The 22,791-nt window shown below is 46.7% G+C and overlaps 2 protein-coding genes across 6 annotated transcripts in view; one reads left to right on the top strand and one right to left on the bottom strand.

The window, feature by feature from the left end:
- TENM2 (teneurin transmembrane protein 2) overlaps window positions 1-22,791 on the top strand; it is a 1,506,090-nt gene that overhangs the window by 1,391,129 nt on the left and 92,170 nt on the right. For all 5 annotated transcript variants that reach the window (XM_073890196.1, XM_073890205.1, XM_025867075.2 and 2 more), the window contains one exon: window positions 4,657-4,803. In XM_073890196.1, coding sequence (XP_073746297.1) covers window positions 4,657-4,803 — 147 coding nt within the window. The remainder of the gene's footprint in view (window positions 1-4,656; window positions 4,804-22,791) is intronic.
- LOC112819837 (small ribosomal subunit protein uS17-like) lies at window positions 15,780-16,452 on the bottom strand. Its single transcript, XM_025866701.2, has one exon. The coding sequence runs from the start codon at window positions 16,450-16,452 to the stop codon at window positions 15,976-15,978; it is 477 nt and encodes a 158-aa protein (XP_025722486.1). The 3' UTR covers window positions 15,780-15,975.

The following is a 22,791-nucleotide window of genomic DNA, read 5'->3' as shown; positions in this document are numbered from 1 at the left end:
GTAGGGTAGGGTAGGGCAGGAATAGGGTAAGGTAGGGTAGGGTAGGGCAGGAATAGGGTAAGGTAGGGTAGGGTAGGGTAGAATGGGATAGAATAAAGGCACCATGACAGGTGTAGCTAGCCTGGATCTGGGAGCTTTGGAAAGGCTTCCTGGAGATGACTTCTGAGTGAGGATCTAAAGGATGCGTTGAAGTTAGGCAGATGAGGAAAGAGAAAAGGAAAGCCTGAACAGCTTTGATCTGTCCAAAGCCTAAAGTGGTATTGAGATGGGCTAACAAGAGAACCAGTTCATATAAGGTCTGTAAGCCAGGTTCAAGACTTCAGGCTCTCCCCTGGGGCCAATGGAAAGCTGTGGAAGTATTTTGAGCAGTGTCTTGAACAGAGAGAAATGGATGATGCCTAAAGACTGGAGGCAGGGAGGCCAGTTAGGAGACTTTCACAAGGGTCCAGAGCAAAGATGAGGAGGCTTGAGTTAATGCAGTGGCACTGTGGGTGGGAGCAGAGGGCAGATTCCAGAGATATTTAGGAGGAAGGACAGGTAGGACTTCTTATCATTAAGAGAAAAATCAGGCAGGAATTGTTTGTTGACTAAATACAAGAGGTGGTGGAGGGCAGGGGAGGGTATTAAAAATGACTCCAAGTTTTTAGTCTTGGGCATTAAAGTACGTCGAGGTGCCATTCCTTGATCAAGGGATCAGAGTTTGGGGGAGAAGGGGTAAAGAAGTTAAATTCTCTTGAGTTTGAGATGCTTGCTAGCAAACAGATGGAGATGTTGAGATGCAAATTGGAGTCCAGGTCTAGACATCAGAGGGCTGGAGATGAAGATTCAGGAGTCATCGGAATATAAGGGTGTGTTTGGGTTGGGTTTTTTCAATCCCAAATTTCTGCTTCAGGTCTAATTTTTTTCAAGGCAAAAAGCCCGCCTACCTAGTAACTGTGTTGATGGATTTTTTTTTTTTTTTTAGTGGTTGAAATTCTGTGTGTAGAAGTCTTAGAAATTATACCATTTCCATCCTGCCAAAGGCATTGGAAGTCCGATAGAACCAGCCCAAAACATAGAACCAGCCCAAAGATCTATTCAAACAGCTACCCCAAAACTTCTCGGATATTTGCCAGCTTCCTCCTGATGCCCTTGAAAGTTCTCTTTTGATCTTTGAGAAAGAGGCCCCACTATCTTCTCATGCCTCTCAGGAGAGTTTATAGATAAGGCAGGCTGAAATGATCTAGCACAACCCGACTAAACATTCATTCAAACATCTAGAATGTGCCTGACACAAGGCCAGGCTCTGCAATCCAACAACAAACAAGGCACTCTCAGGTTTCATCGAGTTTGGGGTCTAAGGCAAGATTTCTCAGTCTTGGCACTATTGACATTTGGGGCTGTATCATTGTTGTGGGGACTGCCCTGTGCACTGTGGGATGTTGAGCAGTACCCCTGACCTCTATGCAGTAGATGTCAGTAGCATCCTCTCCAAGTTGTGATCATCAAAAATGTCTCCAGACCTTGCCAAATGTCCCCTAGAAGAAGAAAAGGGAAATAACTAGCCTCAATTGAGAATCCCTAGGCTAGGGTCATGGTAGAACCTGAAGTCTCCAGATAGCCAGCTGTCTAGCTGTGCAAAGAATCAAAAGCTGTGCCTTATCACGTTCTGTATCAGTGATCCCAGAGATGGACACTCAAGGAAATCAGCAGTGCTAGCCTGAAATCCAGAAGACTCCATATAGGAGACTTCTTGGATCCCCAAGGATGAGCCCATCAGCCCAATCCAACTTCAGTTAAAGGATCCTCTCCAAAGAAAGTTGCCACCTGACGCCCATTTGCCTTCCAGACTAATTACTTCCTACATGCTGTTTTTCCTTAAGCAGAAGCTGGCTTTGCACTTTACGAACACAACAAATCACCTCCTCAGAAGGCCACCAGCAGAATGAACTTGTGCTGAGGGTAGCTTGGGGTTGCCGAGCAACAGCACGCACCTGCCAAGGCTACTTTCTCCGTCTTCAAGCTAAAAGCAAAATCTTGTCCATTAATTCCCAGCTACCCCAAAACTTCTCGGATATTTGCCAGCTTCCTACTGTTCATGTTTTCATCTTCCTCATATGATGTGGAGAAAACCTGCTACTGTGGTCTGTTTATCTCCCTTCAGTTGGTTGGGAGGGGAGAAAAAAAAATCAAGAGAGAAAGAGGGGGGAGAAAAAGCTTCATTTCAATCTAGGCGCACAGATATTTTGAGGGCGTATCTCTGACTGACATGCTAGTGTTCTTTGCAAATTTAAATTTCATGTACTAGACGTGGCTTTCCTACTCAATGAGGCTTCTGTTGAGACTTTGGGCGTGATTTTAGTCAAACATGAGACCTCAAAGTGGCTAAATAACAAAGCACATATAATAGATGGCATGCTGAGCAAATGTTGCTAGGTCTATCATTTAGTGTATTCTGTGTGATCCATTCAACCAAAACTCTTCTGGTAGAAATTGTAAAGCTGGACGTAGCTGGAGGTTGGAGATAGACTCTTTTCCTTGAAAACCTCTGTAATGTCCCTTGGGCTTTTCCTACTGAGTTTTATTTTGCTCCTGTAGAAATGTTTATGGTATTTCTCTGAAACTGGGGAGGGCTTCTGCTCCCTGAACACTCTCACAGTATGAACAAGGGGGATGGCACTGGTTCTCCAGGCAGGGCCCCAGGGCGCGTGCGGGGGGGGGGGGGGCGGTTGGCGCAGGCCAGGGGGTTGTCACCTCCCTGGTAAGGAAAGGAATGGAAATGTGAATCTGGGCTCTGTAAGGACGCAGCAAGTCTTTCTTGAGGTATGCAAACACTTAGGCTTTGTTTGCATCTGGATTTAGTGCTGGGCTAAGAAAACAAGTTCTCTGGTAACAGTCTCCTGCTTTCTCCTCTCAAGACAGTTCAGCTTCCTTACAGATACTTCCCCACAGAGAACTTCTTTTGCTTGCCCTCTTCTCTCAGGACCTAACCCGTACCACATTCTGGAACGGATGGGAGGGAACAAGCGTTCAAAAGTAAGATATCTTAAATAGGTACATTTCAATTCACTTTCAAACCCTCCAGACCTTTCTTCCTAGGAGTCCTTTAAATTCCTACCACTGCCATGCGCGCAAATTAGGTTTATTGGCGTTCTCATAACGGGTTCTTGAGAGAAGAGAGGAAAGATGGCAGGCGAAAGCCTCTGGAACACTGGAGGGAGAAATAAGGGGAGAGGCATGCTTTGATTCAGAAGATTTGGGCCAGAATGGTTTCAAATCAATTACCTCCATCACTGCAAAGCTCCTCATGCCCCCACCACAGCCCAGTCCCCCCCGCGCTTTGTGTGGTTTAAAAAAAAAAAAAATACACCGCAAAAGCTGGAGATAAACATGGTCTGTCGAGAGGGGGAGACCGAATTATAGATGGATATTCGGGGAAGTTACTTCCTGGGGATAATGACATTAATGGTCATTTGGGGTCTATTTAAATGAAGTAAGAAAAACATCTAGATTGCACAACTCTGTAAATTTGCTGGAAGCCACTGCATTGTGCACTTAAAACAGGTGAATTTTATGGTATGTAAATTATGGCTCAATAAAGCTGGTAAAGAAAAAATGAGAACATATCCAGGGATTCTTGCCAGCAAGTAGGTTCTGTGAGGGTGGCGACATCCTACCAATTCTGTGCTGCTCTCCCCATCTTCTGGAGGATGACAGAGGCTCTGCTGGGGAGGCTTTCCTACCCCGCTTTAGTGCCCCACCCCCCGCCACCCTTTCTCATCTCCCCACCCCCACGTTCCCTGGGCCCCAGCTCAGGTCAGAAGGGTGGTAGCCACAGTTGTTTTAGGTGCTGGAGCAATTAGGGAATTAGGCTGCTGATTTCCTACTTCTCTCCACCCCAAAAAAAGAAAGAAAGAAAAGGTTACCACAAAACAAGAATTACTCAAATGGCCACCTCATTCCTCATGCACATACACATTTTTCTCTTTTCCCTGTTCACGGCACTGAGTACTTACTCCTTCCATGGCCCTCAGACTCGGCAGTATTTTTAAATCATGCCACAAATAGGTTGAGTGATAAATAGCCAACATTTTAAAGTGCCCCTTAAAGCTAACTATTACAAAAATATGAAAATAGCTCAGCAGAACTATCCAGTTCCTTGTCATAAGGAGCTTGTGATAATCATATATAAATATATCCTTAAAATTCTGAATGATGGCGGGTACTTTGCCTCCATCCTGGGTTGATAGGGAATTTCCGGTCTTCTGCAGAAGGTACTTGTAAGAAAAAAGAAAGGAAAGAAAGAAAAGATTTTTTTTTTTTTTTTTTTGAGGTAGCCTCGATCTTGAGCTACTGGCTGGAAATTCCAGCCTACCTAGGCTTGTAAGCTCAGAGCTGGTTTAGTTTTCTGGAATATTCCCCACTTTGGGAAGGTTGCCTCAGACCCCTTCACACAGGTCAGTGTCACTGGGGATCCCCTGCATCTGGGACCCCACTGTGTCTTGCAACTGCATGCATTGCCTGCTTCCCCGACTCTTTGGAAGGCAGGCACGGGCCCCACTCTGAGGCTGGCCCAGTGGCTGCCCTGCGGCCTTGCTCCCCCTTTGCATGGCTCCCCCTGCTGCCCCAGCGCGGCCTCGCGCCCCTCCTTCTCATCCTCTCCGTTTCTCCAACCAGATGGCTGCCCTGATTTATGCAACGGCAACGGGAGATGCACACTGGGTCAGAACAGTTGGCAGTGTGTCTGCCAGACCGGCTGGAGAGGACCCGGATGCAACGTTGCCATGGAAACCTCCTGTGCTGATAACAAGGATAATGAGGGAGGTGAGCAAGCGTCTTCTCATTCCCAAGCCCCTCAAGAGCAGGGCATTGTGTACACTTCTGTCATGAGTCATTTTTCCTGAAAGACCTCCCCTATACTACTGTCAAATGCTGTTGTAACATTTCTCTTGACGCAGAGGCAGCAGAGGACGGGCCAGTGGGGGTTCCTGGAGGCAAGGGCTGGAGGCCCTGGGGCTTGATGCTGGCTTTGGATTCTCAAGCACACCCCGCCACAGAGAGGTGGCTGGGCCCTGCCGCGGCCCCCGGGTGCCCGTTCCTGCCTGAGCCTCTGGGGCTGGGAGTTTCAAACGAATCGATGGTGATGACCACAGTATGTGGTTCACGCTGCCCTCAGACATCTCAGGCAGTCCCTTCATCCTTACGACCCTTTGAGTTGTTACTTTACAAATGAGGGAACTGAGGCTTAGGCCACAGTTAAGTAACTGTTTTAAGATAAGTCAACCACCAATAGTAAAATTGGGGCCCAAACCCAGATCTGACTCCAAAGTTCACATTCTGACCAGAGGCCGGCAAACAACAGCCTGTTGGCCACATCCAATCCACTGCCTGGTTTTATATGAGCTAAAAAATGGTTTTTACATTTCTAAAGTTTGGGGGGGTAGGGGGAATCTAAAGAACAACAGCATTTTAAGATATGTGCAAACTGTGTGGAATTCAAATTTTAGCGTTTTCTTATAAAGTTTTATTGGAACATAACAATGCCTGTGGGTTTATGTTTCACCCTCAAAGACAGCATTGAGGAGTTGGACAGAGACCACATGGCTGGTAAAGCCTAAAATATTTACTCTCTGACCCTTTATAGGAAATTTGCCAATCCCTGTTCTGAACCTCTGAACTGGATTTTCCTGTGTTATTTCCTGATGGAGTGCTAAGATTCTGGGGCTAAATGGGGTTGCGGTAGCATATGGGCTGTGTGATTTCCTAAGAATATGGAGCAGTGCTCCCTTAAGGTGTGTGACCTTCTCTCGCCAAAATTACTAAATGGTCAGAATTCCCTCAGCGCAGGTTGTTTCAGGGTGTAAGAGGATCGACGTGTCCAACTATTAGATTTAAGAAAAATGTGTCTAGTCCCACTCTGTCAATCCCTGTGCTCTGAGAATATCAGCTCCTGCCCTCACGGCCCCAGAGGGTCGGCTTAGGTAGTGTCCAGAAAGGGGCGCAATCCATCAGGGTGATGGATGAAAGTATTAGATATTCTATTTTTATTTTTCCTCATCCTCCTAATAGACACTTGTAATTCCCTTAATCTATTATTGCTGTTATACGTGTACATAATGTGTAAATAAGCAAATGTACATACAATGATAGGAGTACACCAATCAAAAAAAAGTTTATAGACCTGATGTAATTTACAGAGCTCCCATTCATTCATTTAGCTTCCTGAAACAGAGCCAAAATAGAAGCCACTTTAATTCATTTTTGAATGAAGTGAGCCATAACTGCATATATCCATACATTTTTTTTTTTTTCCCAAGAGAGACAGTCAGAATTGCATTACTTCTCCTGATAAGGTTCTGTTTTTGCCTCTGGTCCCTGGTGATTTCACCTAGCAAAGTGGTTGCTTACACATCAGCTCCCTTCCTCTTCCAGAAAGGAGCCACTGTCCTGGCTCCCTTCCCCACTGCAGGTGTCAGCAGCTGAAAGCATAGCAAATGGCTGGAATGCTGCACACGTAGGGGAGGGGGACTGACTCAGTCTCCCCAACACGCCCTGCATCATCTCCATTCCTCTCCACCAGCCCTATGACTGATGGCAGCTCCTTTCGGGAGAAAACCAATTTCCTGACACAGTAGAACTGGAAGAGGCACATGAGGTGCTCTTGGTCCAGGCCTGAGGACTGCACTGCAGGCACATACGGCTCAGGGTCCCTCCTGGTGGGCAGAGGCAGAGCGTCAGGGAGGCAAGGCACAAAAGCAAATGAGGCAGTGATTATGCTAAAGACAATAATGGCCTTGTTATGGGAACTATTAAAGCGAACCTCCCGAGGAAGTAATTAGCCACAAGGAAAAAAAAGGCTCTGCATAGTGTTTATAAAAAGAAACTCCCAGTTAATTCAGAGTTGCTTATGTCAGGTGAGTGAGGTAGACAGGGATTGTCTCTCACCTGGTGTAAGCAATTCACAATTAACTGAGTTCTTTTTTTGGAGGAGATTCCTCAGTGCAGAGTATCCTTTTTACGGTTAATTACTTCCCTAGGAGGTGTGCTAAGCACTTTGCTGTTTATTGATAAATATTAAAGTTGCTCCTCATCAACTCCAGATCCAATCCTGCAGCACACTAATTCTATCACTTTTTTGTATGTTTTGGTGGGGGTAGGAGTTCGGCCCCAGGCTCTTTCCTGCTTTGGGAGTTCTCAGGCAGGGCTGTGTGGTTTCTGACCCTGACAGTAGGTCAGAGGAGGCACCCAGGGAGAGCATGCATGTCGGCCCGGGGAGCAGCTGCAATGAACATATTTGTTATGAGCCTCATGAATGGGGAAATAATGGGGTGCTGTTCCAAAGTGGAGCTGGAAGAGGCAAATCACTTTTTCATCCGGGAACACTCTACGTTTAAAAAAAAAAAATCTCAGTTTAAAGTGATAGATTTTTTTTTTTATTTTAAACTGAGATACATATAGATACAAATATGGATACAGATATTTGAAGCCCTAGACAGCCTTTTTCAACCTGGGGGAGAATTAAGCCCTGGGGCTTTGCGGCCACTAGTGGTTCAGAAACTGTAGCTTACAGCAAAACCCCCTGGAGGGCTTGATTAAACACAGATTGCTAAAACTTTTCCCCGGGAATTTCAGATTCCGCAGGTGTGGGGCGGGGTGCAAGAATTTTAATTTCAAGGAAATTTCCAGGTAATGCTGAGGCAGGTTCTCTTAGAGAACCATTGTCCTAAGACATTCATTATATGGAATGAATTGACGTGTCTCCTATGCATCTGGAACGGTACTAAGTGCCATCCTTAGAAACGCTGAGAAAATTTTCACTCAGACATTTTCTGTATTCTGTGGTGCCTAGCTGAGAAGCCCTGTTGGAAAGAGCTGCCTACGAATATCCCCCCAAAAAACAATTTATGCCAGTTCCCTACCTTCTTAATCCTGTCCCTTTCAAAGTCTCCCGACACCCTGCAGCCACGTGACCACTAACTTAACCTCAGGAAGCAATCGCTGATGCTGAAGGGGCAAGTTCTCCCTGCCATTGCCCCTGAGAAGTAGAAACAGTTCAGACAGACCTGCTGGCAAGCAGACTGCCTTTTTAATAGTGAAAGATCTTCACTTGAACTGCTCACCCCAATTTGAAAAAGAAGAGACTCAAATATTTTTGCTTACAGAAGACAAATACCAGCTCATTAAAGTCTGAGAATACACACAACATGTGCATCAAGTGACAGGCAGATAATATTTAATTATCACCACCAAGACAGAGGTGTGAGATTTAGTTCATCACAGCCAGGGGTAGGAGAAAGGGTGTAGATCTCCTCTAAAAGTGGGAACCTCGAGGTGGAGAAGCGTTGTTAGACCGTCTGGCCTGGAAAGACAGGCCTTACTCCTTCCCCACATGCCTTTATCACCCAGAACTTGGGAGTCAGGAACCCCCGCCCTCTGTACAAAGACCAGCTCTCATCATTTCAAGCCAGCCTGGGAGTCTGTCTGAAGTGCCCGTGGAATCCTATCAGACACTCTCTCTCCTGTCTGTGGGTGGAGGCCTGGAGTGGAGGGGGTAGGAAAAAGCCCTTCTATGCTGAGCTTGTCCACAGTCAACAGTGCGTCACATCCTGCCTTACTGTATTAGCAAGCTGTCTGCGTCTCCCTCTGTGGCGTTAACATGGCACCAAAAGTTAGACTCTTGTTCCTTCTCCTGTCACTGCTCTGTTTGCTCAGGTGACACTGTCACATCATGATGGTTAAGAGCCTGGGCTCAGGAAGCAGTCTTTGTGTCCCACTTCTGCGAGTAACTTGACTCCTCAAGGTCTCAGTTTTCTTGTCTGTGTAATAGGCATGATAATGCCAACTCCATTAGCAGGCATGTGGTTTCACTGACAAAATGCAATACGTTTTACTAGGCGCCTGGTTCATGGGGTGCCTTCAAGAGCAGCTTGCTGCCAGCTTTAATGTTATTGCTGGTACTGTTGCTGTTATTTCTAGAATGCATGCTGAGTCCACATAGATGGAGCCCAACTGGTAGTTTTCCCACAGTCCATAACCACTGAGGTTCTAACCAGTACTCATCAAGCTTCAGCATTGCATGACCTCTCTGGATGGTTTAACAAACGTTCATTGAGAGTTTGCTAAATGTTAGACATTGGAAAGAGGCCTCTGGAAATTCTAGGACAAATACGATGCATGTCCGCAAACAGCTCACATCCATTTGAAGAGATAAGATGTATAACACATTATTATAATTATTACAGTCAGAGCTGACAGGGTGGAAGACCCTCCTTCCATGGGAGCATAGAGAGGCGACTGTCATGGAGTGTGGGTGTTGGCCACAGGACAGGAAAGAAAGCCCATCACCACATTGAGTCCAACATCTTCAGTATCTCTCCTGGGAGAGTACTCAAAGCCACCAATCTGTGTGGTCAGTAACCCATGATGGGGGCTCTTCCACCCACCAGCAGCTTCTACACTTCTCTCCCTAAATTAAGGCTTCCACGACAGTATTTCTCAGCCCACCTCCATCTGTGAAGTTTGGTTCCTTGTTTTGCTCCAAAGGAGGCTGCCTTGGGTTAAGAGATGTGGATGCTGGCCTGAGTTCCAGGCACTCCAGCCAGGTCTAAATGAGGAGAAATAACACTGGAGTCTGTCCAAAGCACTTGGAACAGATGAAGCCCACCCCTTGCCCACGGCCTCCTCCCCCTTTCCCCATCCCATAACCATCCAAATTGGTTTGACATGATTCAGGGATGCTATTCCGGCATTTATCTCAATTGTTAATTAATAACACCTTGCCTGTGCATTTAGCAGAGCCAAGCTCAAGACTTCAGGGACTCTGGAAGAGTTATAGTTCTCAAGTCCAAATAGTCCAATTTCTTCATCCAATGAGAGATAAAGCTTGGTGAACCCATTGTAAATGCCTTGACTAATGTGTGCAAATCATGTTGATGGGTTGGTGGGGTGGGGGACAGCTTAGAAGTGCAACATTGCTCTATTAATTGGGTTGGATAAGGATTCCCCTTGCAGTCCAAAGACCTTGTGGCAAATGTAGTTGGAGCCATAAACAGAGTCCCCAATTAGCTCCCAGAGAGCAAAGCAATATATCTAATGCTTACGAGGGAAATGTGGCCTTGAGGCCACAGCCAGCTGGCCAGGCACTGGGTCTCTCTTCCTTGGGAGGGAAGCAGAACTAACCCCAACTGAGGGCCACATGGCAACAAGGGGCTGAAATTATTCTGGATCTTCCAGTGTATTTGACTCAAGACTCTTCTCTTTAGGAAACTGAGGGTTGGGGGGTCAGTTTTCTATTGAGGTTTTTAAAAAAAAGTAGAATTCATTCTTTATCGCATACAAAAACTATACTCAGTGAGATTTTTGAGAACTTACGTGCACCGAGCCCTGTTCTGAGCTTTGTACGCATCTGGGTAATGGGATAGGCAACCCACTGGTGGGCGCCTGCACCACGCTTTCTGTTCCTCCACTCAGCAGCCTGCAAGAGAGTTCTGAATTGTAAATCAGACCGTGCCGTGCCCTCAAAGGGCTTCTCATGTAGTTAAAATCAAGATCAGATGTTTCACCTTAGCCTAGAGTGCCTTCTGTGACGTGCCCCTTCCTCTTCTCTCGCTCAACCCCCACCGCCCTCCACAGCAGCTCTGTTGCATCCACTCCTTCCAGCCCCTTGCCCTCACACGCTGAGCTTAGTCATACCTCAGGGTCTTTGCTGATCCAGGGCCAGAAATGCTCTGACCTGGGCATTTGGCATGACCAGCTCCTTGCAGCCATTTTCCGTTCTCAGCTCAAGCACCCCCTCCCCAAAGAGGCCTGTCTTGACCTACCTCTGTCTTTCCACCATCACCCTGTGGTGTTTCCTTCACAACAAATGGCGCACTCCTAAATTATCCCATCTATATCTTCCTGGTCTGTTGTCTGTGTTGTCGCAGTGGACATACAAGTTTTATGACTCTGTCTCTCCATAGTTTTTCCATGCCATAGATAAGGATACAGAGGCTGGCGAAGGTAATATTCAAAATAGGCTTCCAGCTAACCACTCTGATAGACCGCTTGGCTACTTTAAAGGCAGAAGCTCATTTCTTCTCAAACACTAACAAAATTTGGAGACTGTTTCTGGAGAAAGTTCAAACAAGTACAGAATTGTTGTAAAGAGACCTCAGGAAAAGTAACCTCAAACATAGAACTTGCCCACTGAAGACCTTCTCACAGTAAATGGATTTGAGCATGAAATTTGTTTGGGGAGTTGGAAGAAGATGTTTAAAGTTCATGAATTTACCTAACATCACACCTTCAGTCTTCCCTAATCAAGTTTTTAGTAGTTTAAATGATTATTAAGTATCTCTTACGGGATTATATTTTTCCCTGATTAGATGACAAATCAAATATTCATCATTAAATTGTGATTAAAATGGATAATTTGCAAAAAAAAATGTTAATAATTTAAATCACTGTGGACTTATTTTAGGGAATTAAAGGATCAAAACACAAATTTAACTGGTGGCAAAGAGGTAACATTGATTTCCTTATGTTGGCTTCCCGTGTTTTTGCGTTGGCCAGAGAAACTGCCTAGATTGTAGCAGGTACCCTCTTGGTTCCTGTGACCAGCCTTTGAATAAAGGTTCAAGGGCCCCGGTGCCAGGATTATCTCCTTTGCTCCCATAGCCCTCCCCTCAGTCCAGACCAGTGGCCCTCTACTGGGGACAACTTTACTCTTCAAGCGGGACATTTAGCAACATCAGGAGACATTTTATGAGTTACAGCAGGGAGGAAGAAAGGAGATGCTACTGGCATCTAGTGGGTAGAGGCCCAGAATGCTGCTAAAAATCCTACATACACACAACAGCCCCCACAACAAAGAATGATTGGGCCCAAAATGTCAATAATGCCAAGATCAAGAAATCTGGTGCAAGTATTAACATCTCCTGGGGACATATCTGAGGGGTCCAGACAGTTCCAGAGCAGGGAGTGTCTTTGGCTTGATGTCAGGGGCCTGATGCATCTATCACTTACTAAGACTTTACCCACATTGCCCAAATAAATCATGACAATAGCCCACAAGAGCCCTAAGAGCCTCTGAGCATCCTTTACACAGAGGCAGATACTAAGGGCCAGACAAGCAGAGTGGCTGACCCAGGCCTCACAGCTAAAATGCAGCCGTGCCGGGACTCAGAACCTAAGTCAAGAGCCTTCCTCATGGACCCCTCGCAGCAGTTGACTACTGTGCCGGGGATCCTAGCAGGGCAATCTGTGAGTGCTTAACACCCTCAGCCCCGCAGAAACACGAATTCTGCAGCATTCTGAAAAATAGCATTGGTGTTAGCTTCCCCCCCCAACCCCATTTTGGATTTGGAATGCATTTTTGCCACAAAGTGCTTATGCATTGGAATGCCAGGGTACAAGCAGGGGAAAGTGGAACAGTTGGACTTTAAATAGCTAGACACTCTCTGCAGCACAGTGAGCAGCTGCCCAAGGTCTGTGCTCTTTTCTTTGACTTTCCATCCTCTCAGCCAAGAGCTCGGAGGACTGGAGAGGTGCCAGAACTATGTGGCCAAATGTGAATCCAAAGAAAACTGCAAGGTGTGCCCCAAAGCTGTGTGTGCAGTGCTCCCTCCCTCTCCAAGCACCGCAAAGACCAAACCTTTCCAGGGGAATTCCCTCCCTTTTCCTAAGCTCGAGGTACTTCATCATTGATCTGCCAACCCCATTTCCTGGAACTCCATGGCCACACACACTGAGGGACGCTACCTCTTTGATTCACAGGAATTGTGGAGTCCACAAATGTCAGATGCACAAAGACTAAAATATGGAGTGCCCAGCAGGTATAAAACCCAGAGAGGGGAAGTAACTTCTTCAAGGCCAAATAGCAGGGTAGGGCAGATCCAGGCTTCCTGGCTCTAGATTCAGTACACTTTTCTCCATGCCACACTGTCCCCAAAGGGACCCAGTCACCCTCAAGAGATCGTATGGCTGACCTTACTGGTAAGAGCGTTCTGAGACCCAGGAACTAGATAGACTAAGATGAGTTGAGACACCTGTGTACCCAAGAGTGAGCACCTTCTTTAATTGTGCCTCCCTCAACTTTCCCTAGTCCCAGCCCCACGGATGGTGGCGAGAGCAAACACTTCCCCCCATGCCAGCCGCACACACACACACACACACACACACACACACAGCCAGGCCACAGGAGTGAATGAGACTCAGACTCCGCCACAAAGAATCCAAGGTCAGCTGGGGTGTGAGACATATGTGAAACCAGCGGCTACAAAGCTATATACTAAGGGCCCAGGATAGAATGAGGCCGAAAGCCTAGGACAGCCCAGAGAGGGGGCATCAAAGGTTTCCAGAGCAGGTAAAACTCGAATTTTGAAAGCTACAGAGGACTTAGATCAGGAATGCAGGGAAGGCATTGTGGGCACATGTGCAGAGGCAAGGGACAGCAGTGCGTATCTGGGGACCTCGGAGAAGACTGACAGAGAGTGGAGGAGGGTGATGCTGGGGAAGCGGGTCTGGACGGAGAGAGCCCGGCCTTGCATGCCACGCTGGGCAGAGTGAAGTTTACCCCAAGTATTTGCTTTGTCTTCCTGCATTCAGCATCTTGGTCTCCACAACTGTAGCCACACCTTTTCTCTCAGACAGAAGGCTGATCTATCTGCTTGGGTGATTCCTAAATACATGCGCTCACAGCAGAAAAGAAGGAGTGGCCTGCCTGCATGTTTCTTCTGTGGCACGTGCGCAACCTTTCACTTCAAGGGGAGGAGACAGCCTGGCAGGGTGATCGAGATGCTTCGGGGCCAGGGAGCTCTGGGTTCACGTCCTGGCCCCACCACTGAGGGGAACAAGTTGACCTGTCTCTGTAAGCCTCAGTTTTGTCCTTTGTAAAGTGGGACTAGTGCTAGTTGCCACCTCAGAGAATACTGTGAGCTCAGATGAGCTAATACATGGAAAATACTTAGTACAAATGTTCTCTTAGGTCACTGGGCATCAGAATCACCTGGAAGGCATAATGAACAGATTGCCCGACTCACAGAGTTTCTGGTACAGTAGGTCTGGGCGGGGCCAAGGGATACGCATTTCTAACAAGTACCCAGCTAATACTAACACTTTGGGAACCACTGACTTGACACAATAGGTACCATTTGGGGGGGAACTCAAGTGCTGACAGAGAGTGATTCCTCCATGTGTGGCACCCCTGGGCCACCTGAGGGGGAGGACAGACCAAAAAGCTCTGCGTCCCAGGCCGTGGCAGCTTGATTGGCATACGGACCCACTGTACTCACTGAAGCCCCTGCCACAGAGCTGTGGCTATGGAAAGGGGCTCAGGACCCCAACTTCCCAGGATCTTTTCCCCCCCCCCCCTTTCAAGAGCCCTGGAGTAAAGCACAGCTTGGTAGCTGGTCCTGGTCTCTCCCCCTTGTGACTTCCTGGGGCTTCTCCCATCGCCCTCAGGCCCAAAGTTGATGCTGTGCCCTTTTCGGCCGGGGTCTGCCAGCTCTTGGGTCAGGCCAACTTGTGTTAGTTCTGGCTCCAGTTCTTACTGGCTGTACTTCCTTGAGCAAAGCCCCTGACCCGTCCGAGCCTCTGTTTCAACACCACCACCACTTCACAGGCCCTTTGAGAGGTTTGACTAGCCATTTTACAGAAAGCGCCTGAATGCCACCTTATTTAAATGACAGGTCTAATTATTAGTATCTCCCTGTGTAATGTGACTTCAGAGACTCTGAACACACACACGGTTCCCAATCAAAAGCTCATCGTATCAAGTTATGCACAACATTTCAAAATCAGAAATCCATCTTTGGGTCCCTGTTCTAATGTACGTTCCCCCTCAATCCCACACGCACTCATGCTGGAATGAGTGTATTTTCTGTCGCAGATCACAACCCAGGGATCTGCATGGCTCAGCGGACCTATTGTCTGGTCTGCATAGGGTTAAAAAAAAAAGTCCCTGAATTAGCTGCTGACATATAACAATAGAAGATTCCATTTAACCAGCTAAAAAACTGAGAAGCTAGGGAGTAGTTTGTTCAAAGTCAACAGTGAAGTGCTGGGATTGGAGCCTGGCTCTCCTGATCCTAAATGTCTGGCTCGTTCTCCTCCCAGACCTGTTTTCTGAAAGTAGTTCTATATCAGGTTGACCAGAGAATCCAAAGCTGCTGGGATCTGGGATAAGGAAGGCAAGGGGAATCCGTAGAGAAAGGGATGCTGCAGTCATTGGGACAAGTTTCTCCTACGCCTACTTCTGCTATGCTTACTCATAAAGCACATGGCTCAGGGGGAGCAGATCCAGGGAGAAGTTTCCAGCCCACTGGGGCCCAGCACCCAAAGCACCCTTTGATGCACGACATCAGTGCTGTCACTTCCCAACTACCACATGGTCCACGGCAGTGGGCATTCCCAAATCTCTCATGTGCCTCCTTGTCTGTGAGGGTGGCTGCTCAGATTTGCAAGTGCACCTTTGGCCCCTCCATTTCTTCCTGACCATTAGAGCCATGGTTTCTTTTTTTTTATTAAAATGTTTTATTTATTTACTCATGAGAGTCAGAGAGAGAGAGGGGCAGAGGCAGAGAGAGAGAAGCAGGCTCCCCGCTGAGCAGGGAGCCCGATGAGGGACTTGATCCCAGGACCCTGGGACCATGATCTGAGCCGAAGGCAGACATTTAACCATCTGAGCCACCCAGGTGCCCCAAAAGCATGGTTTCTTAATATCTTTCCACCTCCACCTGGATCATGCAACCAGTTTCACTGGGCTGGACCATTGGTCCTCCAGCTTCCAGTCTATTCCACACAAAGGGGTCAGTCAGAAGAATCCTTTAATTTTTATTTATATATATGTATATTTATTTTACATATTATATATAGTATATATTATGTTATAATATGTATTATATATTTATTATATTTATATTTATTTATATATATATAAACATATATATATTTTTAGTTGTACCCATGACTGGGAAAATAACTTTATTTTCTTGGGGTTTGGGCAGATGTCCAGTCTCACAACTTCTGGAATTGCTTCCCGGTGTCAGTGGCCTTGGTGACCTTGAGCGTGTAGAAGCACACAGTGTCGCTCAAGGGCTGGCACTCACCCACTGTGACAGTGTCACTGATCCGGACATCCCAGAAGTCGGGGGACAGGGGCTCACATGTTCTGGCGGCTTTTCTCGAATCAGTTGTACTTTCAGATATAGGGGATATATGGTCTCGATGGGTGACAGTGGTCGTCTGCATCTTCATCTTGGTCACCACATCAGACAGAATCCACCCTCTGATGGACACATGACCAGTATAGGGGCACTTCTTCTCAAAATAGGTGCTCTCAGTGGCCTCCTTGTGTGCCCTGAAGCCCAGACCGATGTGTTTGTAGTATTTTGGGAACTTCTCCTTGCCAGTTTCTCCAAGCAGAACCCTCTTCTTATTCTGAAAGACAGTCAACTGCTTTTGGTAGGCATGCTCAGTCTGTATGTCCATCATCTCCTTGGATGCCTGAAAAAAGAAGAATCCTTTTAAAAGTCAGGTCATATGATGCCCCTGTGCAAACCTTCGCTGGGCATTGCATCTCCCACAGAATGTCATCTGGGTCACAACCATTGCTCCGCATTAGCGGGCTCTTGCTTCCACTCAGCACTTACATCGTCCTCTACTCATCTCCATCACCCAGCCCAACATCCAGCATCTTGTTCCTACTCTCAAGATACTTTTCCACCCTGGACCTTTGCACCTGCTGTTCCCTCTGCCCAGAATGTTCTCCCTCCAGAGGTTTCCAGGACTTGTTTCCTCATCTCATTCAGGCTTCTCCCAAACATTACCTCTGGAGGCTTCCCTGCCCCACCCCCACCTAAAACAGCAACCCTCCTCCTCCATCACTCTCCCAACCCTTTACCCTGCCTTATTTTTCTTTAGGACACTATCACCTTCTCAAAGTCTGTTATACATTTCTTTGTTAATTGTCTGTTTCCCCCTCTAGAATCTAGGTTCCTAACTGCAGGGTTCTTCTCTGTCTTGGTCAGCTCATTATTAAATGAATTGAATGAATGGAAGTTTTAATGAGAAGTTTCTAGGACAGAAAGCAGTTGTCTTTTATTCAATACATTATTTTAGTATGAATACATTTCATTTTAGGACTAAAAAAACACATACATACAATGACACCCAAGTCACTACATACCATTCACACACTTTTATTAATGCAAAGAAAATCTAAAGGTAAGATACATTATTTCTTTTCAGTAAGATGTGAACACATGGTTATACTGCTCTTCATCTCTATTGTCAGCTTGGCTCACCCTGAATATGGACGTCACATGGGCCGGCGGCAGTAGGTATGCAAGCTCTGTAGGAAAGGCAGGGGCTGCCGAGAATCACGTTGGGTGAAGCCCGACCTCCCAAACCATGGCCAGCCTGGTGAGGCACAGAGTAGTGAGAGAGGTCAGCAGGTCTGAGGCTGGGCCAGCTGCGGGAGAATCCCAGCTCCCCCACTCACAAGCAGCTGCCTGACCTTGTCAAATAACGTAACCTCTCCAGGCCTGGGTTCTCCATCTGTAAAGCCAGAGTAAACAGGTGGTTGCTATGCACTAAATGTTTTTGCACAAGGCTTATTTACTTTCTCACAAAGGCCCTATTAAACTAGTATTATTATTTCCACTTGACTGATGAGAAAACTGAGGCTCAGAAAGGTAAGCTAATTAGCCCAAGGCCACACAGCCAATATGTTGCAAGCACGGATCCTGTGACGTTAATTGGCAGTCCAGTACTGGCCAGAGAGTGAATGTGAAGATGAAATGAGATCTCTGGGGTGTGCTAAGCACAGTACCTGAAGCATGGCAAGAGCCATGTTTAGGAATTAGTACTTCTGATTTCCCTAATCTAACCGGAAGCTTGCATGATAGCTGAGTCTGGTCCCTTCTCCCACTTGGCAGTCTAGGGGTACTTCTTTATGCACCAGGAGGACAGGCATCATGCCCTCTGCTAATTCTCTCAGCTCAGGGGCCAGTTCTCCCACCTGCCCCCCAGGAGACAGGGTCTCTCTTCAGGCAGAAAGTAACTTCCAGTTTGTTGCTCCAAGGTGTCAGTGGTGACAGCCCCTTTTCTTTCTGAGGGGCCCAGCAGGTTACTGTCTGGCACCCCACCAGCCTGCCACCCCCTGCTGGGCTGGCTTCTGTCTGACCTGTCAGTGGGCTCTTTGAAAGGGAGGTTGATGGTGGGCAGGGGGGAGGGGCCAGGAACAGCGGGGGAGGGTGAGCATTTGGGGACATCCGTGGCTGAGATCAGGGACCCTTGCTCTCTCTTGCCAGTAGTTTTTGTAACAGAACAGCGGGGAGACGGCAGCAGCCAGTATAGAATTCCCCCAGGTATAAAAAACATGGCCCTAGGCTAACAAGGGTGAGGCTGTGCCAGAGAGGCCTGTCAGGGAATGTCCAAGGTGGGCAAACTCTCATCAAGTGAGATCATTAGTCCTGGAGACTCTGTCTGGGTTGAGGAGAGGTGGGGGGGGGGGGGGGGGGGTAGTAAGAGAGAGAGAGAGGCTGAGAGAAAGAACAACTAGAGAATGAAGATGTTTTGTGAAGCCTCAGCATTTCCTCCCCCAGGTCCTACACCATTCACAGGGTACCTTTATATGGCTGTGACTACTCACAGTCTCCTGTGAAGAACTGAGGATAAAAGCCAAATGTAGGCTTTGGAGGTGGACAGCCAAAGCGTGACTCACTCCATTATTTACTAGCTGTGTGATTATGGGCAAGGCTCTTAACCTCTCTGAGCCTCAGTTTCTTACTCTGCAAAATGGAGATTATAGACACCACCCTCGAGTGTCCGAGTGAGCTTATAGGATGATGGCTGCATAACGGGGCAAGGGGCAGGCTGCAGAAGCACAGAGGGGCTTCAGTGCTGGCAAAGGAACAGCCCTATGGAGGTCCACCCGTCACGAGTAGGAGCTAGGACAGAGGGCCAGCTAAAACACTCTGCATCCCAGCTTTTCAAAAAATAAATCTCCCTCCAATATGTCTTTAAATTGTTCCTCTTCAGTTTGACATCATCCTGCCTCAGGTAAAAGAGCTTAGTGCAGGCACTACCATGTCATGGCGGCGGGCACAAGTGGCTCCTCTTGCCATTTGGAATGTTCTACTCTAACCGCCCTTACAGGGCAGCCTCATATAGAATATGGCTTTGGAGTGCAGCGAACTGGGTCAAAAGACAGCCCCAACATGTAGAAGCTGTGTGGTCTTAGGCAAGTTATTTACTCTCTTCCTAATCTCTAATTCCTCACTTGTAAACAATGGGGCTAACGATCCCTGGAATTCTGGTGGTAATTTAACGAAGGGATGCAAGGTAAAGCACTTAGCTCAGTGCCTGAAACCTAGTAAGTTTTTCATAAGTGCCAGCCATTAGCTCTGATTAGACATGGTTGCCATTAATGCTTCATCATCCTACTGACTCCCAGGATGTGTCACCTAACATAGGGTCTCTATGCTGAAATATGCTGGCTTTGGGAGGCACTGGGAGGCCAAGGACAGGGGCTCTGAGCTTATGTGCTAGTTGCTAGTCGTGATGATGTGGTTTGTATTGCATTTAATCACTCCCGAGCATGCATTTTATGAGATCAATCAATCAATCAATTGAATAGATGAAGGTGTGGCTGGTCCTTCCAAAGATAGAGCTCCCAAGCCTAGCACTCTGTTCTCGTGAAGTGCTTCTCAACCTGGATTGTACTAGACTATTGTGGGGAGATGCTCTGGGCCAAAAGGGGTCTGTGGTCAGGAAATGCTGCATGCTCCACTGCAACATTAAATATTTATAATGCATATTCACCCATCGAAGGCTCTGAGAAGTCCTACTGTAAAGAAACTAGTTTAATTGTTTAACCAATGTCTCTCAAGTTGTTTTTGACCACAGATCCTCCAGTGCCACCTCCACTTCTATGTTTCAGGGAACCCCCAGGAGACATAGTTCGGGAAAGCTCCTTTAGTCTCTCAGAGTCAGATGTACTGCTATGGATATTTGAGGGATGTTTTCAGTGATTCAGAGCAGGGGTCCTTGAGTGTTAGCAGGCAAAAAATCACCTGGGAATCTTCTTTAAAATACACACTCTCGGGGTGCCTAAGTGGCTCAATCGGTTAAGCATCCAACTCTTGGTTTCCGCTCAGGTCATGATATCAGGGTCCTGGGATCAAGTCCCACACTGGGCTCCATGCTCAGCAGAGAGTCTGCTTGAGATTTTTCTCTCTCCCTCTCCCCATCCCCCCACTTGCACTCATGTGTGTGCTCTATGTCTCTCTCTATAAATAAATAAATCCTTTATTTAAAAAATGCATATTCTCAGTTTCCACACTCAGAAATTCAGTAGACCTGGGTGACAGCAAGAATCAGCATTTTAAAATCACTGAGGTGGTTCCAGGGCAGGAGGTCAGGGAGCACATCTTGACCAACAGCAGTTTAGTGCCTGACTTCCAGAAATACAGTGCTCAGAACAGCAGCGGCAGCATCACCTGGACCAAAAGAAAGACCAGAGAATTAAAATCTGTATTTTAACAAGGTCCCAGGTTATTTCAATGCTCGTTAGATTTTAAGAAGCATTGGTTTTAAAGGTTTTTATTGATGGTATTTGTTTTGGGTTTTTTTTCCATTTGTTTAGTTTTAATAAACTCAAAAAAAATGGACACACACTGCAAGCTCACTGTCATAAAATTCCTACCAAACCTCACCCTCACCCCCATACATGAGGGGTTGACCAGATGCCCCAGTAACTTCAAGGTAAGCCAAAGTCCTATTAAGAAGTGGTCTTACCTAGGTTATATCCCTGTTTTCAGTAACAGTGCCTGGGTTTTCCTAAGCAGGTTTTGCTTTCTTTGCCACATCCATCCTGAAGAGTAGAAAACCAAGAAAAAGCAGCTCTCAGTGGGGCCTTCCCTCTGCCAGATCTCTGGTCAGACATGATTGATCTTCCATTGCTAAGTCATAAGAAAAGCCAAAGGTGCTTTGGAGCAAGGATTTCTGGCCTTGGAACTCTGAGACTGTCAAAAAAAGAGTTGGCATGAAGCAAGAGGAAAGCTTCCAACAGGCCTTCCAGAAGGAGTGCAAATACAATTTCATTTCTTGCAATATTTAAGAATGGTGGTTGCTCTGGTCGGGAGGGAGGGGATGCCTGTGTAATGATGGTCCATCAGGCAGCCAGGGTATTAATGGCAGGTGAAACCTTCCAAATGAGCACTCTGTCAGCCAATCTATTGCTTTAAAAGGTTGGCAATGCGGGAGACCTAACAGAGGCAATGAAGAACTAATCTCATATTGCCAGGTTAAATCAAGTCAGCCTTGCCTGCTCCTTTCACTTTTTAGTTACATCAAGCCAGAATACTTTCAATTATCCCTCCTTTCCAACTTGTCAGCAGGCATTGGGTAAAATGCAAATGGAACAGTGCCTTCCCTGGCGGAAAGCAGAAAATATCATGAAGAATAGCCTCCATTAGTTGAGCTCTTGCTGTGTATTCAGTGCAACACCTTCACCATCTCATTTCATATGTACCATCTTATAGCATTTCTATGCTCTTTGGTGAAGTCGGTGCTATTGAGTCCATTCTATAGCTGGGAAAACTGAGTCACAGGAGGTCAGTCACTTGCCAAGTTTACACAGCTAGTGAATGATAGAACGGGTTTTAACCATTCTGACTCTAAAGCCCGTCTTCTTTTGCTATATTCCAACTCTAAAGCCCGTATTTTTTGCTGGGCCAAGAACCCAGTGCTACTCTGGGTGAGTCCTTAAGCTTTGGAGTGCCCCCTCTCCTTGAAATTTTCTGAGTGCTCCCCCAGGGGCAGGGACTCGCCAGGGTCAGCAGTGCTCCCTATTTCTCCGTTTCAGGGTATTCTCTGACCCTCTACCATCCCTCACCCCAACCCCATGCATGTGAGGTTGACCAGATTTTCAGAGATGTTTGGGGATTTGCTTTTATGAGCTATCTCAGGGCCCAATGCCCAGTCTTAATTCCAGTGGACATATTGGCAAGTAGATTGCTCCTTCTGGCTGGAGGAGTATTTTGCAAGATCTCATAAGATCAGCATGAGAATGGTGCTGATATGTCAATTCGGGTAACTCAAATTGTTTTTATAGACAGGGGCCTGGCAAAAAAATATTTACTAGGGACCCCACACACTTTAGACATGGTCCTGAAGGAGCTCACCTTAAAAAAATAATAATAATAACTCCCAAGGCTAAAAGAATCCTAGGGTTGCCATATTTCTTTTTATTCCAAAACCTCTTTATGTGTCTGGCCATTCAGGTGCCTTTGGCCTTTGCCAGCCAGCCTCCACCTCTCCTTTATTTCCATCACAAAGAGCAAACAGCAGAGGCTTCTTCTTTCTTGCCCCAACTTGTTGCCTGCCCCCTTTTCTCCACTTTGTTAATTTTCTACTTCCCCATCATTAACTGATCTCAAGAAGGGCCCTAGGCTTTATTGGGTCCACCACCTGGATTCCCTCTATTTTCCTTGGGGAAATGAGAACTTGGCAAATACCTCACTCTGTATGCCAAATGAACCTATATGATGCCAAGAAAAGAAGTAGAAAAGATTCTCAAGTACGTACTAGATTACTAGGTGCTCACAGCTGTGCATCTACCTAGCATGGATTATCTTAGTCCTCTGCTCCTGTGAAGTATCATCATCATGCCCACTCGGCAAATAAGGAAGACAGAACACAAAGAGGTTGGTATCTTGCCTAAAGTCAGTATGTTTGCAAATACATAAATTGCATAATCTTAAATACACACCTTGATGTGTGTGTAGCCAGGTGAATAAGATGAAGATCTAGAGCATTCCCAGCACC

This window comes from Callorhinus ursinus, unplaced genomic scaffold, assembly GCF_003265705.2.
Source record: "Callorhinus ursinus isolate GAN/ISIS: 27379988/994484 unplaced genomic scaffold, GSC_fseal_2.0 scaffold3, whole genome shotgun sequence".
Classification (NCBI taxonomy): Eukaryota; Metazoa; Chordata; class Mammalia; order Carnivora; family Otariidae; genus Callorhinus; species Callorhinus ursinus.
This window is presented reverse-complemented; position numbering and strand designations above follow the sequence as displayed.

Coding starts and splice junctions, on each gene's coding strand:
- LOC112819837 (XM_025866701.2), bottom strand. CDS start 16,452: ATGATGGACATACAGACTGAGCATGCCTACCAAAAGCAGTTGACTGTC.